The 19,679-nt window shown below is 45.0% G+C and overlaps 1 protein-coding gene across 4 annotated transcripts in view; it reads right to left on the minus strand.

Annotated features, from left to right (window-relative positions):
- Positions 1 to 19,679, minus strand: part of Kirrel3 (kirre like nephrin family adhesion molecule 3) — a 568,427-nt gene that overhangs the window by 115,594 nt on the left and 433,154 nt on the right. For all 4 annotated transcript variants that reach the window (XM_047517042.1, XM_047517040.1, XM_047517041.1 and 1 more), the window contains exon 3: positions 12,032 to 12,109. In XM_047517042.1, the coding sequence (XP_047372998.1) occupies positions 12,032 to 12,109 (78 nt within the window). The remainder of the gene's footprint in view (positions 1 to 12,031; positions 12,110 to 19,679) is intronic.

Here is a 19,679-nt window from a genome sequence, read left to right on the forward strand (position 1 = left end):
GAAGAGGAGGAGGCAGAGATGGAAAACAAAGGGAGGGGATCCTTGCAGGTCTAAAGAGGGGATGGTAGGGCTACTGTGTTCAGCTTGGGAGGATGTTCTGGTGATAGGAAGAACAAGGGACCTATAGATCAAGGAAGAGCAGGCAGGGGTTGGAGGGCAAGGTGCCCCACTGACTCTGCAGCAGTATCAGGGATCAGGATGGGCCATTTAGTGTAGAACTCAAAGTCTTAGCTATGTGTAGCCCTGGGCTCTGCAATTTACTAGCTGTATGACTTTGGGCAATCCTAAGTTCTATTTTCTTGTGTGGAAAATGGGAGTAAGAGAAGATAACTCTCGGAATTGTGGCAATGATTAAACCATGTGAAATGATAAGTGATAAATAAATATCTGTGGTGGCAGGGATTTGCATATAGTAGATGTTCCATAAATGTCTATCGAGCAGATAAATGAAAAATAACATGTCCCACTTATGTGTATTACAAAACCCTCTTCCAAACAGCTGAGCTTGGATTGGAACCTCACAATGTTCAGGGTTGATTTTCCTCACACCCATTTTACAGTGTGGAAATGGAGGCCCAGAATGGCTATAGGAAGTTGCCCAAGGCTACCCAGCGGGTACATGGAGTAGGCATTAGTTCTTCTATACCCCAGGACAGTATTCTTTTCACCTGTCTTCCCTGGACACACTCTCATTGGTACTGAGAGGTTGAGATCATCCCTCCTGACTAGCTGCTCCAACTCCCTGGAGAACAGGTCCAGAGCTTGTGCTGACCTCTCCAGCACAGGTAAGCAGGACTTTTTTCTGACCATTTCATTTTAATATATATTTAGCCATTTATTCATGAAATATTCATGTTTTTCCCCTCAGTGACATGCTCATACAAGACTCCTAACACTATAAATATGGATGAAGACTATTAGTCATTGTTATTTCTCCCACTATCCCCTCCCCTCCCCTCCCTCAACACACCTTCTGTTTTGATCTCGGCACAAATGGGACTGAATTGAGGGTATTAACCTGAAACACTAATAACAATGTCTTGCATTTGATGGCACTTTATACTTTTCGCAAGCACCTTGCATAGCCATTATGCATATTTTATCCTTACAGAAATACATGGAGGGTAGAGGGTTAGCATCCAGAGTACACCCAATTTGTAGGTGAGACAATATAGGCTAAAAGAGATGAAGGTCAAGGTCACATACCTAGTCAGCAACAGAACAAATGTTTAAAAACATTTATTTTGTTTGACTCTTAATGAACTATTCTCCAAAATGGAGTGTGTTTGTGCCATGTAAATCAATAATAGTGTGATTTTGAGTAGTACTTTATAAAGAGTGCTCATTCATGTTTCTTATTGTCCCTGCAAGGTAGGCACAATTTATTCTTATTTGACCAAGCTCCCATAACTAGCTAGTGTCTGATTCAGGTCTTAAACAGTTATTCCCCAAGGTGGATTCAAAGGAACGCTAGGCCTACTGCATGCTATAGGAAAAATGATTCTGTGGGCAAATGAGTTTGGGAAACTCTGTGAACTGTTTCCCCTTCTGATGCTTCGTCATGCCCCTTGGTGTATTAAAGTCTCTGAGACATTCCTTAGACGATACTTGTTTAATTAGGCCTCACCTAGCCTTCTCCCACCTTATCTGACCAAGGAGGCTGTATTTCACAGAAAACCTATTAACGTGCCATAGAAATGCTGCTCCAGGGAAGTGTGTGTACGCTGTCCTTCCTGCCCTGCATTTTTGGAGACAAGGCTGGGAGGGAAGAGCACAGGGGTTGGGGATAGAGAAAAGGCATGCTTTAGGGGATCATAGCAGCTGAAGGGTTTCCTACCCAGGGTGACTCTTCTTCTTCCTGCATCCCTTGGGCAGAGAAACCAAGAGAGTGCATTCAATATCAGGCACAGTGAGCCCCACCTACCTCTGGAGCAGGATCAGAGGGACCCACTTGACTGTCCCAACAGACTGTCACAGTCTGTTGTCTGTGCACTGTGGGGAGGTAGTTCTGGGCTAAGAAGAAGTAGGGACACACACTGGGTCTCACTCAGGTCTGTCTGATGGCAGTGGGGGATGTCACCCCACTCACATAACCCAAACACACAAAGCTCCTGGAAGCAAAGTGGAGGTAAGAAGACCAGTGTTTGCCTCTTCACTTTATAACAGCTGCATGTCTTTATACCTAAATGACTCAGTTTCTGTAGACCTCTCTTTCTTCATCCTTAAAATGGGATAAAACCACATACCTTGGACAAAAGGTCCCCCAGTGTCTCTCCATTCAGAGCAAATGGCTTTCTCCCCCTGTGTGTCCCAAGAGTGTGACATCTGTACATCTCTTTGGCTCTTGTACCACCCTGGCTTCAGCTCTTTCACTATATGTTGTCTCTCCACTGGATCCAAAGTTCTCTGAGGGCTAAGGTAGCCCTGCCAGGATCCCGCAGGATGACCACTTCAGAGTCTGCAGGGCAGCTACTCTACCCTCACACAGAGCAGGCCAATGGTACCTGGAGCCAACAGTCCTCAACCGATGGATTCCCCATAGGAGCTGCTGTTAAATACCTAACTCCTCGCGTGTCCTAACTTTGAGGTATGTACTCCACAGCACTTGTCAGAGATCCCACTGAGATCAGGCTTCAGTCACCTGCAGTGGTGACAGGTTGGATGACACCCCTGTGTTGACCTCCTATTTCCTAAAGCAATTCCCTACAGTCTTTCTGGTCCCCTCTGCACCTCCAGATGAATGATTACATTCGGTTCGTCACTTAAGGTCTCCTCTGGGGGACTATCTTCCAGAACTGACTAATCTCTCTCCCTCCCCCTCTCCCAGGCACACAGTTGGCAACCTGATAAATCCTAAATCGAACAGAAATGAGACATAAGAATGGACACAAGTGCAGCCTCTCAATCAGCACAATAAGGACAGCAGGTTGACCAAAGCAGTGGCCAGACAAAATACCTGCTCCCTTCCATGTCAGGGATCATCCACAGCCACACACTCCCCTTTGTACCTGTCCAGCCTGATTCCTGGTCAAACCTTAGTGGGTGCAGAGGAGCCATGGTCCTGTGTCCAGCCTCGATGAGAGGAGAGCGGTGTGTTGTAGGGTTTTGAGATCCTTTCATGAATAATGGTTGAGAAGTGCTTCCCTTTACTACTAAGAATGGTGGTTGTTCCTAGTCCATTTGACTTAGAGTTGGGGACTATTACGTTGCTCTATTTATCCCACACTCCGTATGTAGTTACTGAAACTGTCACGGTGTCCTATATTCCATAGGCCATTATGTGTATTTCAAACCATTATATAAATGGACTAGATTTGGTACTTCTGAATGTCATTAAACTCCTCCCATACAAGTAACAACACCGTTTCCATAGAAACGAATACATTTCAGAAGGGAAGGCACAGGGAAGAAGAAGGTGGCGTGGGTGGGGGGAAACAGGGCCTCGGGATTGCTGCCTCCGGAGTCTGGCCTGGCACTGTGACGTGACCGCTCTGTGGAGGTGGGGCAAGCTCCTTCAGGTTTTTATTGACTTTCCTTTGATAAAAGCCCTGGATAATTCATCTCAGCCTGAACTGGCTCATTCCAGTGCACAGCTCTAAAAACTTTATGGCACTGCAGGCCATTAAGCACCCTCATTTATTCCCACTCCTCTGTGACTTCCTGCAGACCCTGGGGAGGGTCAGCATTCAATCAATTCAAAGATGAAGTTTCTAGACCAGATGAGGATGGAGAAGGAGAGGTAGAGAGAAAAAAGGAGGCCTCTTCAGGACACAGTTGGCACTGGGGGACCACAGGATCTTGTCAGTGGCTACTGCTCAAGTCAATTGGTCCCTTTGTCATCAGTGCAGTTGGAATGTTAAAATGAAGACTCTGGATGGAAGGGGCATTGTATGTGGAATCCCTATGTGAGAGCCTGGTCAAGGAGTTCCCAGGGCTTGGTTAGAAGTGAGTTTCCTGTCTTTGGAGGGATTGAAGTTTAAATTGTAGTGGCTTCTTTTTATTTATTTATTTTCCCCATATTTTTATTGCTGCATTATAATTATACATAATGGTGAGATTCCTTGTTACGTATTCATACATGAACACAATATAACAATATAATTTGGCCAATATCATTCCCCAATATTTCCCCCTTCTCCTCCCTTCCTTCCTCCCCCAATTCCTTTCTTGTACTCTACTGATCTCCCTTTGATTTTCACAAGATCCTCACCTTTCTTTTCCTTTTTTTCTCTCTGACTTTCATGGATGGAGAAAACATCCAACCCTTGACTTTCTAAGTTTGTCTTATTTCACTTAACATAATGCTGTCAAGTTCCATCCATTTTCCTGCAAATGACATAATTTCATTCTTCTTTATGGTTAAATAAAAGTCCATTACAATGACCTCTTATAATAAAAACAGCTAGCTTTCACTTTTTCTGGAAGCCATCCTGGGTTCTTCTCCTCTGGCCTACAGTTTGATGGAACTTTCCTTCTCTGTTCCCAAAGTTCTTTATTCATCCTTGACTACTGTAATTGTGACATTATATTATAATTGCTTGTATGTTTGACGTCCTCGGGGGCAGAGACTGTGCCTTTACATCCAGGGGACTAGCCTGGTGCCAGGCATTGAGAAAGATTGAGTATATGGTTAGTGAATAAATGAGCACCAGAATCTCAGTATTCATTGAGTCTTTACTATGCTGGTGCCTGTGGTTGAACTGTCAGAGGAGGTATGTACTAGATGACATTTTGCCCCTCCTAGCCTCAAGAGTCTCTAGTAATACAGTGCTAAGCTAGCTCTGACTGTATCTGGGGTTGAATCTAGATTTCTCTGGCTCCTAAGCCATAGTGTTTGATCATTATGTGAACTAGTCATGATGCTAAAATGAAAAGCCAAAACCAAAAACAAGCATGAAACAACTGGTGTGAAGTGTGCCCCAAATCTCCAAGTGAAGGGCCACAATTTCTGAGGACAGAGATCATGTCCAGATTTTTGGGAGTTTCTGTGCCTGGCGCAGGGCTGGGCCACAAAAGGGGATGACTTTATTCTGTGTATTTGCCCATGCTGATATCTAAAGAATCTACTTCCCTTCCTATCCCCCAGGACCTGTGCTGCTTGTCTCAAAGCATGGCCCCAAACCCACTTGTGGCAGGCAGGTATCCCTGATTGATCCACTTAACAATGTCACCCTCAGACTTTAAGAATAGCATAGTGAAGTGGAGAAAGAACTAGATAGATCAGAAGATTGACTTCCAGTTCTGGCTTGACTGTCCCCTAGCTGTGTTATATGGCAAGTCACATGCTTTTCCTGAGTTGCAATTTTCTCTTCTCCAGGTGATTGCTTAATTTTTTTCTAAGAGTTTGTGATTCTCAAATTGCCCGGTTCCAGCATCTTAAAGCCATGGATCGGGGACTGAAAAGGTCACTGTCCTTACTTTGCTGTTACTGGTCATTCTGTGCAAACTCTGTGCTAGGCTCAGAGACAAAACAGAGCTTATTGACTGACAGGAGAGATGGCTATCAGTTAGACAATTGTAATATAAACTTATATGCAAACTGAATTAAGAGGAAAGGGATAAGTTTCTACAAGAGAACATAGTATAGTTACTTGACCTCAACTGGGGAGGGTGGGTAGAGGAGGCTTCAGTGGGGTGGAAAATTGAGTTGAGATTTGTAGGATGAGCAAGAATTAGCATGTGAGGCGTTGGGGAATGGAGTGTGTCCAGTGTGACATGTATCCCAAGAGGAGGAAATAGGGGAAACCAAGGCCCCATACAGACAGGAGCATAACTCTCCTTGAGGAGCAGGAAGAAGGACCATGTGATGGGGGTACAGAATATTAAGGGAGTAGGATGAGGCCCCAGAGGTAGGCAAGAACCAAGTCATGCAGAGACTTACAAAACATGCTAAGAATTTGGGCATTTTTCCAAAAAGTAATAGAAAACCATTGAAATATTTTCCAGAGGAATATGACATGATTGGGTTTGTATTTGGAAATAAGCCTTGGATGAAGTGTGGAAAATGAACTGACTGGGGATGGGGATGGGTGTTGGGCATGTGGACAGGGATGGAGAGAGGCGGGTGGATTCTAGAGATACTCAGAAGGTAAATGTCCTAGGACTTGGTGAGGACTGGATATGGGCATGAGGGAAAAGGAAATCTGAAAAGGATCTAGGTGGTCTCTGCAGCCTAGCAGACACTCCAGCCTTAGATAAACAGTTCTCCTGGTAGGAGAGATGTCTGGTGGCCAGAGGAATGCACCTGGGACATAATTCTCGAATCCGCCATCAGATCATGGCAAGAGAATGGAAATAGTGGGTCTCTTGTTCCAAGATGCTGAGTGAATTAAATAACAATCATAAAGTACCCTGGAAATCTGAGTCTTGCCATAAATAATAAACAGGGACGTTATACAAATAACCAGCTTTGCAGCCCCAGTGGAAGAAAACACATCAGTAAGAAAAATGAAATAAGAGAAAGCGCACCCAAAAGCCCCAAATAACAAAATGATAGTGTTAGCCAACATCCCCAAGGGCTCTGGCAGGCAGTGGAGAAACTGTCTCAGGAAAATGATTGTGCACCCTTAGCATGAGCCGGACTGTGGCTGCCACAGTGTGGGTGAGAAGAGCTGTACCAGCGAGGCTCATTCTTCCTGGGGTCAGGTCCTCAGGCCGAGGCCCCAGGCCACCCCACTCCTGCTTCCCCTCTGCTCTGAGAAAAGTGCAGCTCATCTGCAGTCCTTCTGAACTGCCTCTAAGCCACCAAGAGTGGAGATGACATGGCCTGATTTGGTTCCATGGGAATACACAGAAGAAAGAAACACATCTTTCTTAGGAGGTCGTCAAGCAACGTCTGTCGACGTCCTTGTACTGGTTCCTTTGGTGACCAGGGCATTTAAAACTCACAAGATGGGAGCTCAAGATGTAGCTCAGTGGTAGAAAAATGCACTCCTAAACCCCAAATAACAAAATCCTCAGTACCACACAAACAAATAATTATGAGATAGGAGATGAGAACAAGGTGCAGACAGGGTATTGAGAGCCAAATTAGTTTTGCATTATGACATTTTAGAACCTTAAGGTGATCTTATCTGACATTATTTAATTTCTTGAATGAGAAGATTGAAATCCATATGTCAGAGACTTGCCAAGGACAAGTGTTTATGGTTGGCACCTTACTCCAAAGTGTTCCTTTCACTGCACACCCTGTGGGGTCTCTCTCTCTCTCTCTCTCTCTCTCTCTCTCTCTCTCTCTCTCTCTCTCTCTCTCTCTTTTCATAAAGAAGGAGACGCTGGAAATTTTAAGCTTAATTTTATGGATTAGGGGATGGGATGTACAAAGAAATACCAAACTCCCACACCATCACAGATAATTTCAGGGCTGTTGGAGATGCAAGATTTCCATCCTCCCAGGGCTCTGTCTCTGCTCCGTCTCCCTCATAGGGCTGGGAGGTGAAGTTGGACACCACAGTAGAGGAGCATTTGCACACAGAACGTGGACTAGGACCATGGCAATTCTAGCAGCTTTGGGCCATGCAAGAGCCTGTAGGGGGCCAACTGTCTGCAGATCCTGCTTTCTCTTTCCCAGGTGCTCTAGCCCCTCCCCAGGAAGCCTGGAGTGTGCAGTGAGCATAGCTGCCTTTACTAATCACTCGTGAGTATTTCTTCCTGGGAAGATGAAAGGGACAGTGCTGGGAGGCATTTCTGCTTTCCCTTCACTGAGCTGAGAGAAGCAGCCGGTCACTGTGATTCTGAATGTCCTAGAAATCTGCTGTCCAACCCCTCTACAACTGGGGAGGGCACCCCACATGAAGAAGGAGAGCCCTCCAATGCAGGCGCATCTTGGCCTCAGGGACTGCTGGGGAGGGGAGGTCAAAGCTTCATACTTCCTCACCCCTTAAGCATCCTCTTCCCCATTACCCCTTCTCAGGAGTTCTATCATGGAATTTTCTGGTTCCTTAGGAATTGTCTTTTCTGGCTGTTTCCTTGCTCCAACTCTTTCCTGTGTTCTGCCCTTTCTTTATCCTGGCCACCACCACTTTCTCTGCCTTTCCAGTCACCCTGAAAAACCAAGCCAAGCTAAGGAGTTAGGGGGCTTGTGCTCTATTCATAATCTCAGTCTCATCTTTAAGAATTCCCAGAGTCCTGGGTGTCCATAGACCTGGACTAGAGTCCACTTCGGGTTGATCCTGGTAAGTTGCTCAATGTTCCTGAGTTGGCAGGCTGCACTGTCATCTCCGAGGTTGTCTATAGTTCCAACATGGAGGGACATGACTTTCTGAGTCAGGCAAAGCTCCTCACCTGACACCCTGTGACAGCGTTCTACTCTGCCTAGGAAGAGGACCAACTCTGTGTGAGCCACATGCAGTAAGAAGGTGAGTGGTTCTGGTGGCTTCAGGTGGAAAGAGTCTTCAAGGGGAGATCTGGGAAAGGAAGGTGAAGAGTGTGTGTGTGTATGTGTGTGTGTGTGTGTGTGTGTGTGTGTGTGTGTGTGTGTGTGTTGGAATGAGGGGTGAGGGAACAATGAGAACAGAGATGATAGGTAATATCTGTCATCCCAAGAAAGCCCAGCAGTAGGTGGGGTGAGGCAGGAACGCCAGTGTGGAGAGGAGGAAGATTACCCGGGGGAAGACCTTGCCCTTCTGATCTGTTTACCTGCCTCTGCTCTGGCCTCCCAGGAAGGGACTTTAGTCCTGGGATTGAAGTGAGGATTTGGGAGTTGCTGAATGTGGAGACTCATTTGGTGGAACTCTCTGCATCTGTATGCTCTGCTGGATAAGCTTCTTCTCAAGATGCACCCGGTACCTACAGGTGACTTTGCACATTCCTTTATTGTCACTCACTTGAATAAAATGCTTAAATAAAATTTGAGTGACATCTTCATATGTGCAAGACAATAGGCTAAGGCCCAGCATGGAAGAGGAAGAAGAAAGCAAGGTTTATTCCCTCCTGCTGCTAACTCTAGGTCCAATATGTAATTGTAAATTGTATGAAGTGCAGCAAAATAAATAGACTGGTTGCCATGATGGAGCATATGGTGGGGAAGAGGGGTACCCAACTTAGGTAAGGTGTAAGGCAGGGTCTCTGTGGATGTGCCTAAGTGGTTTTTTATTGTGAGCTCCTTGAGGACAGGGATGATGTCTTACTCATTTTTATGTCTCCAGTGGTTACAAGAATGCCTGACACTTATTACAAAAATTGATCTAATTTTTTTGATATTCAATGAATGTTTGATGCATAAAAGAAATGATCTCCTCTCTGCAATTGCTTTAAAATGTGGTGCTTTTAATCACAGGAAGACAGAGACGACAGAAAAATTTGATATTCTTATGGCCAACCTGTCTCGATTCCCTTCTTTCTTGTCTGCCCTACATTGATTTTTGTTCATATCTCCATTGGATGCCTCAGATGTGTTGAGTCTAAATAGGAAAGAACACACACACAGACAGACAGACACACACACACATACAAACACACAGACACACAAACACACACACATTCGCTGCATTACCAACCACCTCCATTCCTGTGAATGCTGCAGATTCTCTCTGTGAAGCTATTAAGCACTCCCAAATAGAGCAAACCTCTCATTGACTATCACATGCCTCCTTAAATGATCTTTGAATTGCATTTTCCTTTTATTGCTTTGTGTAGTTTAACAGCACCAATTGCGATTATTCTAACTTATGATAAACCCTGGATCTATAAAGCTCCTGTTCATTCATTATTTCCTCTTGCTCCTTCTCAAGTTGTTATTTTTTTTTTTTGGAATGTAGTGAGGAGGGGGGGAGTGGAGTGAGAAGAAAATAAAAGGATAGCAAATTAACAGGGAAACAAGTGAAATAGGGGACCACTTCTCCCTGGTTGACAGACACCCTATTAAGATACTGTTAGACAAAACAAATATGCTTTTGTACAGCACAAGCAGGTCTTTTGTATTCATTCTGAATTGGAAATATAATGATCGCCACCTTATCTTTAATAGAAGAAGAAGCTAATTGTTGCGGTATCTTACTAATTCCAGTAACTGGAAGAAAAACAATTATTTTTTACTATTTTGCCAATTGTTCAATTCATACCAAGATGTGTTGTATGGCATGGACAGAGATTTCTATTTCTTGATTAATGTCGTGACTGCTATCCCAGTTCAATTATTAATATGTGGAAATTATAATTATTTTTGGGTATTAGTATGAGATAATTATAAACCATAAAACAGCTCTCCAAGCTTGCAGATGCCTTTTCTTATCTGAAGATGTGTTGGAGTTTGGGCACGTGAACTTTACAGAGAGAGAAAGATGTATAATGTAGCAAGGATGTCTGGAGTGGAAGAAGTCCCTCCCTCCTCCCATCCTCATGTCTTCCACTCCTCCAGAGCCCAAGCTGACTAGGTGGCTAGTGCATCTCTCCTGTCTCACTCACACCCTCCTCCTATCCTGTCTGTTTTGTTAGTTGAGACTTGTAATTCATCACCTATGTAGGCTCAGTTTGCTCACCTCCCCTCATCTTCTTGGTCACCTAGAAGCTGGGATCAGACCCCTGGAGCTTGGGGTTTCAAATACAACCCAACTCCTGACTTTTTGGCTTCTCTAATCCCTAGGAACCTTGGTGCAACTTCTCTAATGAGCACCACCAGCGAGAGAACGTGTCTATTCAGCACCATGGACAAGGGCACACGGTCAGTTCCCACAAATAGAAAGTTTTAGCCTAGCACTCTTGTTAAGGTGGCAGTGTTGGAAAGGGGTCTGTGAGCAACAAGGTCAGTGAGAGAGATTGATGGGCAGGACACAGAATATGCAGACCCAGATTTGACTGTGCTCAGCCATGGGGTTCCCATAAATGAGAAGTGGCTTCTGGAGCTGCTGCCTTCTTGCATAGAGAGTTGGCAAAGGGGAGATGAATGCTTCCTAGGCTTAACTGTGCTGACCTAACTCCTATCAGACTGTCACCAAGATGGGTGCTTGTGGCAGAATCATAGCTGGTAAGTGCTCACATCTGGTGCACATGTGGGTGTTGGTGTTATGTATGGTGGGCTGGGAGCAGAGTCAGTTGCAGGTCATAGGAAAATGGCCCTGGAACTATGCTATGGTTGGCCTCTGGGGGACAGAGGTTATGGAGGTGAGCTTCCTCCTCCTTCCTGCAGTGGGGATGAGGCTATAGAGGCTCTGAGCCTTGGGAGGAAGGGGCCTAGCTCATGGCGAGCAGGGTTGATGGGAAGCCAAGGCTTCATTTGTCTGACTTTAATGAATAAATGGCATCCCCTGCCATTGTTTATCTACTTTTGAATCCTGACAAACAGTCTGTGGCATCTGATGAAGAGGGTTATTAGCTGCACGAAGACAGATGGCTGGGGATGGAGAGGATTGGTTCTTTATTACAGCAGGCCCATAAGTGACAGCACTCCTCTCCCATCCAAACCTCTGAGTCAATGTTAATACTTTCTCCAAGTCTTCTGTGACTCAGACAAGCCTCCAAGGAAAGACCCAGTGCAAGAGGAAAGCAGAATGGCCTGTGAGTAGGAGGGAGAGGCAGACCAATGGAGTTGGAAAAGAACAGATTTTTGAGTGTAAGCTCTTTGAGAATAAAACACTCAGATAGCACTTACTATAGTCTAGGCGCTGCCTTATTCTTCTTTAGGATTCTCCAAAGTTCCCTGCAAGGTGTTATTTATTCAACAGACATTCAAGAAATGTGAATGATTGAAGAGAAGGACAGAGTCATTTGATTTAGAAAGTTGAGAGAAGCAAGTTTAAATGGCTGGTAGGTGGGTGGGAAACAAAGGTAGGGAAGAGACAGGAAGAGAAGTAGGGGATTCAAAGGGAGGAGGGATGATAGCATAAAGAAAAGGCTATGGGTCAGCATCCTGTGTCTCAGGCATTAGCTGCTCTTCTCCACAATACTGTGTGAATAGCTTCATGATAATCAATTGCAGCTGCCCACTCTCTGAGATGTCTCAGATTCTTTTTTCTGGTTCCTCTGTACCATAGCCATAGGGCCTAGCTTCTTCCCTCCATATCACCCCTGAAACAGTGGAGAGGTTCTAACTGACCTTCATTCATTCTCCGAAACTTGTCCTTGGCCATGTAGCCCAGCACCAGACAGCATCCTCTCTTCTGGAGGCCCAGCTCTGGAAGAAAAGCATAGGTGGGTGAGTTGAGAATGAGTCTGATGTCAGGGGAAGAACCTCTGTGGGAGGCTGTGGAGTTTGCTGTTCTTATACAGAGGGCTCCTTATTTATTTAACACTTATATAGCACTAACTATATTTCGGGCATAATTTCGAGTCAGTAATTCTTATTAGCGTCTCACAACATCATGTGAGATCATTTCCCATTTTATATCATCCCCATTTACAGATGTATTAAGTAAGTAACCTTAGCTGAATGAGGAAGCAGATGGCAGAGACAGGATTTTGAACCTATGCAGTATGACTCTGGAATCCATGATCATAGCCATTACTTTGTGCTATTGAGGCTCTTTATATCCCAGTCTTAGGAACTTGACAAGATCACCTTTGGATTGTGGTCAGACCTGCCAGAGAAGAGGCAAGGCTAGCTGCTGGTGTCTTAAGTGGGACAGTACAATCAGACACAGTGGGTAACCCAGGGTGAAAAGGTGATTAGGTAAGTTTGAGGGAAGACATAGAGGTTGAGGCACAGGCATAGGGACTATATTTTTTGGAAGGAGTAAGTTTCTGGGACCAGGGACTCCTGTGCATTTCTATTTTAAATGTTGTCCAGGATTTAAGAAGTGTAGATTTGGGGAACAGGGGTTGGAGAGCTAAGAGACACAAGAACCCACAGAACTTTGACCCAACTGGAAAAACAAGATAGAACAATAATTTCAGGTAACAAATGCAAGAGACATTTATTTATTTTTGCACAGTATTTTGTAAATCAGTGCCTATTGTGTGGAGCATTAGAGTAGTGTACATCTGCCTCACGAGAAGGCAAGCTTTCCTCTCTGGTATTCATCCTTTGATCCTGATTTATCTTAAGCAAATCAAGATTCTTAAGCAATTCCATACCCAATTTCCCTTCTGATGCTCACAACAGCCGCTGGAGGTAAGCAGATGGGCTAATGCTATTCACATGACACAGATGGGAAAATTGAGTTTCAACAACGTTAAATGACTACCCTTGATTATTTTAGACTCCTCATCTCCACCTCTTTGTGTACATGTCATACAAATGTGACAACTGCCATAAACTGGGAAAATGGGGAGTATGATTTCTGGAAGAAGGAAAGTGATTACTGTTTCCCTAAGGTCTTGCCAGGATTCCTGGGCACCTGGCTGCTTCCTCCCTTGGTTTCTCAGAGGAGGCTCCCAGTGAGTGGTGTGTCATGCAACTTCTCCACGAGACTCGCATGTGTCTGAGCTCCAACCAGTCAGTGCCTGGGCTGATAGGGACAGACAGAGTGGATTCATTCCTCCTCCTGCCTCTCCATCCACTTTCTGCTGTTCAGGTCCACCCTCCAAGGTAGCAAGATAAAAGGGAGTGTAGGGCTCGTGAGAGACAGATAAGTCAAGCTTGGGGGCTCATGCCCTAGAGAAAAACAAAGCGTGGCAGGCGGTGGCAGAATGCCACGGCCCAGGGAGGTCACCTGCTTTGATCTCCTGATTCTTTAAAGGGGTTTATTGACTATCAGTAAAGAGCAGAGAGGCAGATCTGAGGGCGCCGTTTCCAAAGGCACTCACTTCTCTTCCATCCCCTGCACACTCGCTTGCTGATCTGAAGGCGCAGCCAAACCGCCCTCACTTCAAACAGCATCACATCTCAGGCACCCAAATTGACGATGTTAAGTTCTCCCATCCAAGGCCTTGGCCCTTTCTTCAGGGGCTCCTGCTCTGTCGAGGGCTGTGTGGATCAAAGCCCCTTTGATGTTTACTTACTATATTTGTGGATTCTTTCTAACAACCACCTCCAAGAGGCAGGAATGCAGCATGCCAGGAGGGGGCCAGTGGAAATGCAAGCTGTGAGGAGGCACTGAGCTCCAGTCAACAATAGCCTCTTGCTGGAGATGGTATTGAAACCTCAGCATGCTCAAGACAGGCATTAGAATTCCAGGTGTATTGTCTGTCATTGGAAGGATACAATTGCTGATGATTCCTATTATATTTGCCATTGACTTCTTATATCCATCAAAAGCACATAGGAACCTTGGCAATGGTTCCTAATGAGAAAGGGAGTCTGAGATTCTGGAATGAGCCCAGGAAGAAGACCAGGGGAATTCTGAGGAAGGAGAGCAGAAGATGCTAGATGAATTTGGCCAGTGTTCTAGTTGGTCTTCTGAATAGTCCCCTGAACTCATAGGAAAGTGTAAGGGGGAATAATTCTCCTAAAAACTTGAAGTCTAAGCAACCTGTTGCATCTGATAATCTTTGTTGACTGTCTCTCTCAGTCCAGCTCAACCTGTCCTTTGTCATATGGTAGGATGCCCCCCGGGGGGTGATTGCCTGAGGAGATGTTGCATGTGCATACAGTTATTATGAGCAAGAGTCTCCCTAACCAAGTTTGATTTTGTAAATGAGCAGGAAAAGAAGTTTTTAAAAAGCCCTGATTAATAAAAGAAATTGAGGAAGAGGTAATTTCTCAATGTATTTGGCTCATTTAATTTGACACGTGTGGGTTAGTCTTAATTATTTAGGCGGCTACATTACAAGGCGCTAATAAGCATACTGCAGATATTATTAAGTGAGAGGGCTCTCTGATAGAGTCTTTGCTGGGAAGTGGGAAGAAGCCACTGGAATCTCTGCAAGAACAAGCAGGTTGGAGGATTTGTCAAGTGAGAATTAACTAGTTTTCCGTGCATGAAAATTTGAGATGCTTGTTAGAGAGGTATGTGGAGCTAAATTAGAGGTCACTAAGTCCACATGTGGAGGCATGAGGCAGGGACAGAAGTCTGGGAAGGGAGGAGGAAATAAGTTGGGGAATTGGACCATTGTCAAAGATAGACTGCAGAGAGAAGGAGGAAGAAGCAGGAAGTAACCACTTTGACCTGAGGGCAATTCCACCAAGTCAATCTAATTAGGGTATCGATCTATGTAAATGAGCAGAACTGAATAGAGAGATGATAGAATATGGCAGAAAGAACAGGAATTGCTCACTTTGTGAGGTAGATCAGCCACCAGACGGTCACCTTCCTTGCCATATAGCACTGAGATGGTTGGTGGAGTCTGATCACAGATGCCCACTTTGGAACAGCAAGATGATGGGGTCTTCTCCAAGAAGGCCCTCGGCTGCCATCTTTGGCTTCATTAGTAGCAGAACTACCCAGAAACACTGAAGGCGTTCATGGAAAATGATTAATATGAATGGAGTCCTGGCTTAATAGGGAAATTCATAACAAAACAGTTCAGGGTCATCTACAAATGAGGTGTGGAGGGCAGTGTCTGGGAGAACAAAGGTTTAGACAATATTGCCTGTGCAAGGAAACAAGTTATCAGGACAAGGTATGTTTTTTAGGGAGAGGGGAAGCTTGCACCCTGAGAACTCTTGGCTTCTGGATTGTGAGCAACAGAAGGGTTAGACTGTGCCTTTTTCAGCTTTGAGTTCCAGTACTAAACTCAGTGTCTGTTATACAGCAAATGCTTGGGAAAAATATGCTGACTTAAAGAAGGGGCTGACTAAATATTGGGGAGTGATCATTTCTCCCCAGTCCAGGTCAGAATGAAAACAGGTGGGCTGAGATATAGCGCAATGCGTTTAGGTGGGGCAACGATGTTTGTAGAGTGAATGAAACTTGTAATTCAAAGGGACACAGAACAGTTCTGCACCCGGGGAACATTGTGGGATTTCCTCTTGGGAGGAATAAAAAGGGATGGCTTTATAAATGCAATGGGTTTCTTCAGTTCCAGAGGGTGTAGATGGAACTTTTTCTAGCTGTAGAATTCTTTAATCTTAGTAATAATAAAGATGCAGTGATACTATTTCACATTTGTGAGATGCTTATTTTTTCACCGTATTGTCACATTCACTGTCTCATTAGGTGCTCACAGCAGCTCTGTGAAGCAGTCCAGGCAGAAATTATTTCTTACATTTTGGTTTTAGAAACCAAGACTCAGAGATGTAAAATAACAATTCAAGGCCAAAGTTCTAGCTCATCTCAGAATTCAGGGCTGATTTCTGGTTTAATTCTTGGGGCAAGACATGGGATCCCAGGGCTGCTGGTGCTACAAATCAAGACAGACCAGAAAATAGAGAACAGACATCAGTGGTCTGGGCTAGGGCAGTGTTATAGGCCTAATCAGACCCTCCCCATTCATATTCTAAAATTCTAATCCCAATACTTTAAAATGGGATCTTATTTGGAGATAGGGACTTGACAGAAGTGATCAAATTGAAATGGGATCATTGGAATGGGCCCTAGTACAATGTACTGGTGTTCTCATAAAAAGGGAAAGTTTGGAGACAGAAACACCTAACAGGCAAAACACCACATGAACATGAAGATGGCTACCTACAAGCCAAGGAGAGGCCTGGAACAAATTCTTCCCCTCATAGCTGTCAGAAGGAACCAACCCTTCAAACATTTTGGTATTGAACTTCAAGCCTCCTGACCTGTGAGACAATGCATTTCTGCTGGGTAAACCTCCAGTTTGTGGTACTTTGTTACAGCAGCTGTAGCAAACTCATACTGACAGGATGGGGAGAAGAAGCTGGTCTTCTCATAGGGCCTTGCCGTTTCCACTGGCTGCAATTCTCTCGATCCAGTTCCCCAGGTCACAGAACTGCCTATGTGGACAACATCACACAACTGCTTAGAAGGGCCCCAAATAATGGGAGAGTGACCATCAGGCCTGCTAGGATGGGACAGTGTGGGTGGTGGTCACAAGAGAGGATGGGAAAGGGGAGGCCTGGCATTGTGTCTGCATACCCAGGAGCACTCATTGGCAGCCCAGGGTGCCTCTGGAATTCCTGCTTCCAGAGTGAGGACTATGCTGGCCAGCGTAGTGCTGGTTTATCTATCACCCCGTCCAGAGGCTAATGAGCTGTCAAGTAACTGTGGCTAAGACTGGTGGCAATGGACAAGTGCCAGCCCCTGCTCCTTCCCCATGTCTAAAACGATCCAGTGCATTGGGATGGCTGCTTGTAGGAGGACTTCCTGTCCTGCTCCCAACTTGTCCACTCACAATAGTTCAGGTGTTATGGTGATATGATTTCACATTTGTGGGATATTTATTTTTTCAGTCATATTCAAAATCTCATTCAGTTGCCAAAAATCACCCATTTCCACCTGAAACTGTTTGAGTTGAGCCTACTCAAGAAATCCACCAAACAAGAGATTGGATATCTTTGATAGGCAGTTTGGTGTGGTTATGGCAAAGATTTTGGGAGGAGAGGAAAGAGATGAAGGAGACTTAGGAGGAGACTGGATCTTGGAGCAGCCGGGAGCCCCCTTAGGAGTCTGAACTTTCTCCTACAGGGGGCAGAAAGCCTAGAGGAGGGCTGAAGAGGGGATGCAAGGCCAGCCTTGCATTGAATGAAGATCACTTTAGCACTGGTGCAGATGATAGAGGAGAAAAGCCCAAGAAGGGAGACCAGCTGGGAGACTATTGCCACACTTGAGGTGAAAGATGATGGCTTTCCAGCTTCTCCCCTTCCTGCTCTCTGAAGACAGAGATCAGAAAGTAAGTGAAAGAATGCAGAGTTTTCTCAAGGGGACACTCAGAGCTTTCAGGTCCCTGCCACCTCAACGCAAAGAGCAGCAGAGGGGCTGAAAATAGCTCCAATTCCCCAGATGGTGTCTGAGGCCATATGGAGAAGATGCCAGCTGGACCCGGTTGGCACCACTGGGAGGCCACGGATGCTGCTGAACTAATAGAGCTTTCTGACACCGTGCTGTGCACTTAACAGTGAGCAGTCCTCAGTGCTTCTCTGAACTTTAGTTTTCTCGTATATAAGTTATAGATACTGAGACCCTCCCTGCATAATTACCAAGAAAACCAAATGAGCCAATATGTGGTGAAAGTGCTGAGCATGAAGTACCTAATAAGGGTGAGTTCAGTAATCAGAAACAAAATATCAGAGTGGGGTCTAGAGACCAGCAAGCGCTCCCCCATCTTTTGTTGTTGTTGTTATTGTTTGTTTGTTTTTAACAAATGTGAAAGTGGAGACACAGAGATGCAGAATGACTTTGCCAAGGTCATGCAACGAACTATCAGGTGGTCTTTGTGTGGTAGCTGTAAGTCGGATGGACTGGAAAAGTCAAGGGTGTCAGGAAGACAAGCTAGGTGGCAGAAGCAGAGGAGGCTAAGGGACTAGAGGTGTTGGGAACAGAAAGGAAATGGGAGTCTGAAACACATTCCAGGGAGAGACTATGAGGCTAAGCAACTGAGTGGCTCAAGCAGAGGAAGGGGGCAAAGATGACCATGGTGTCTTTTACAGGAAAGATCAGAGGAAGTGTGATGTCCGCACAAGATCAAAATGGAGTGCTGACAAAGGAAGTTTCCTGTGTTTGAGGTATAAGGTCCCCAATGAAGAGGACTCAGATGATAACGTGAGCAGAATTTTCAGTCTGAGGGAATACATATTTAACCTGCTGCCTTGAACTCAGAGCTTGATTGGCTTGTTCTTGGAGAAACAGCAGTGGGGCACCATGGGTAGCCTCTGCTGCAAGCATTCATGCACCCTCCACATCCAGCACTTATTGGAAAAATTGACTGGAATAAAATTCACCTCACAAACATTCCTTGAGAGTCTGCTGTGCATGTATTGATCAGTTTTCCATTGCTGTGACATAATACCTGAGAAAATCAACTTAAAGGAGAAAATATTTATTTTGGTTCATGGTTTCTGAGGTTTCAGTCCATAGTTACTTAGACCCAACACTGTGGGGAACTCATGGTAAAGCAGGTCTGCTCACCTAATGGTAGCCAGCAAGCAGGGGGTGGGGGCCGGGAGAGAGAGAGAGGGTGGGGGAGGAATGGGTTGAAGACAGGATACATCCTTCAAGAACAGGCCCTTAGTGACTGACTTACTCCAACTAGTTCAACAACTACCATCTTCTAAAGTTTTTACCACCTCCCAACAAATACCATCAAATTATGAATCCATCAATAGTCAATCTACTAATGGGGTTAGAGCTCTCATGAGCCTATCACTTTCCAAAAGCCCTACCTAAGCATGCCTGCATTGGTGACCAAGGTTTCAACATATGAGCCTTTGTGGGACATCCAGATCCATATCATAACAGTGTGTAAGACAAAAAAATGATGTAAGGGCAGCTTCCTATCCCAAGGAGATTATAATCCAGTTTGGGTTATACAAGGCACAGACAGGTCAGGTAGCCCTTATCAAATGCTTGGGACCAGAAGTGGTTCAGATTTTGGAGTTTTTTGACTTTGGGAATATTTGCATAGATTTTACTTTTTGAGTATCCTTAATATAAAAGTCCAAAATCCAAAATGCTCTGAAATTCAAAACTTTTTGAGCACAGAATTTCAGATTTGGGAGCCTTTGGGATTTTGGGATTATGAGTGCTCAACCTGCACTTGTGAAAAGGTAAATGAAAGTCAGGACAAGTAACAGTTTAGTAGAGAAAGCATCATGAGCAGCATACAAGTTATTTCCACACGAGTGGCCATCCTTGCTGCTGAAGCCCAGAGGGGAAGCAGAGCTGCAGGCTGTGGGCTGCTGAGGGATGCCCTGCACAGGGCCGCAGAGGCTGGACTGTCCTGGGCTTTGTCTTTGTTGG

This window comes from Sciurus carolinensis, chromosome 11 (genome assembly GCF_902686445.1).
Source record: "Sciurus carolinensis chromosome 11, mSciCar1.2, whole genome shotgun sequence".
NCBI lineage: Eukaryota > Metazoa > Chordata > Mammalia > Rodentia > Sciuridae > Sciurus > Sciurus carolinensis.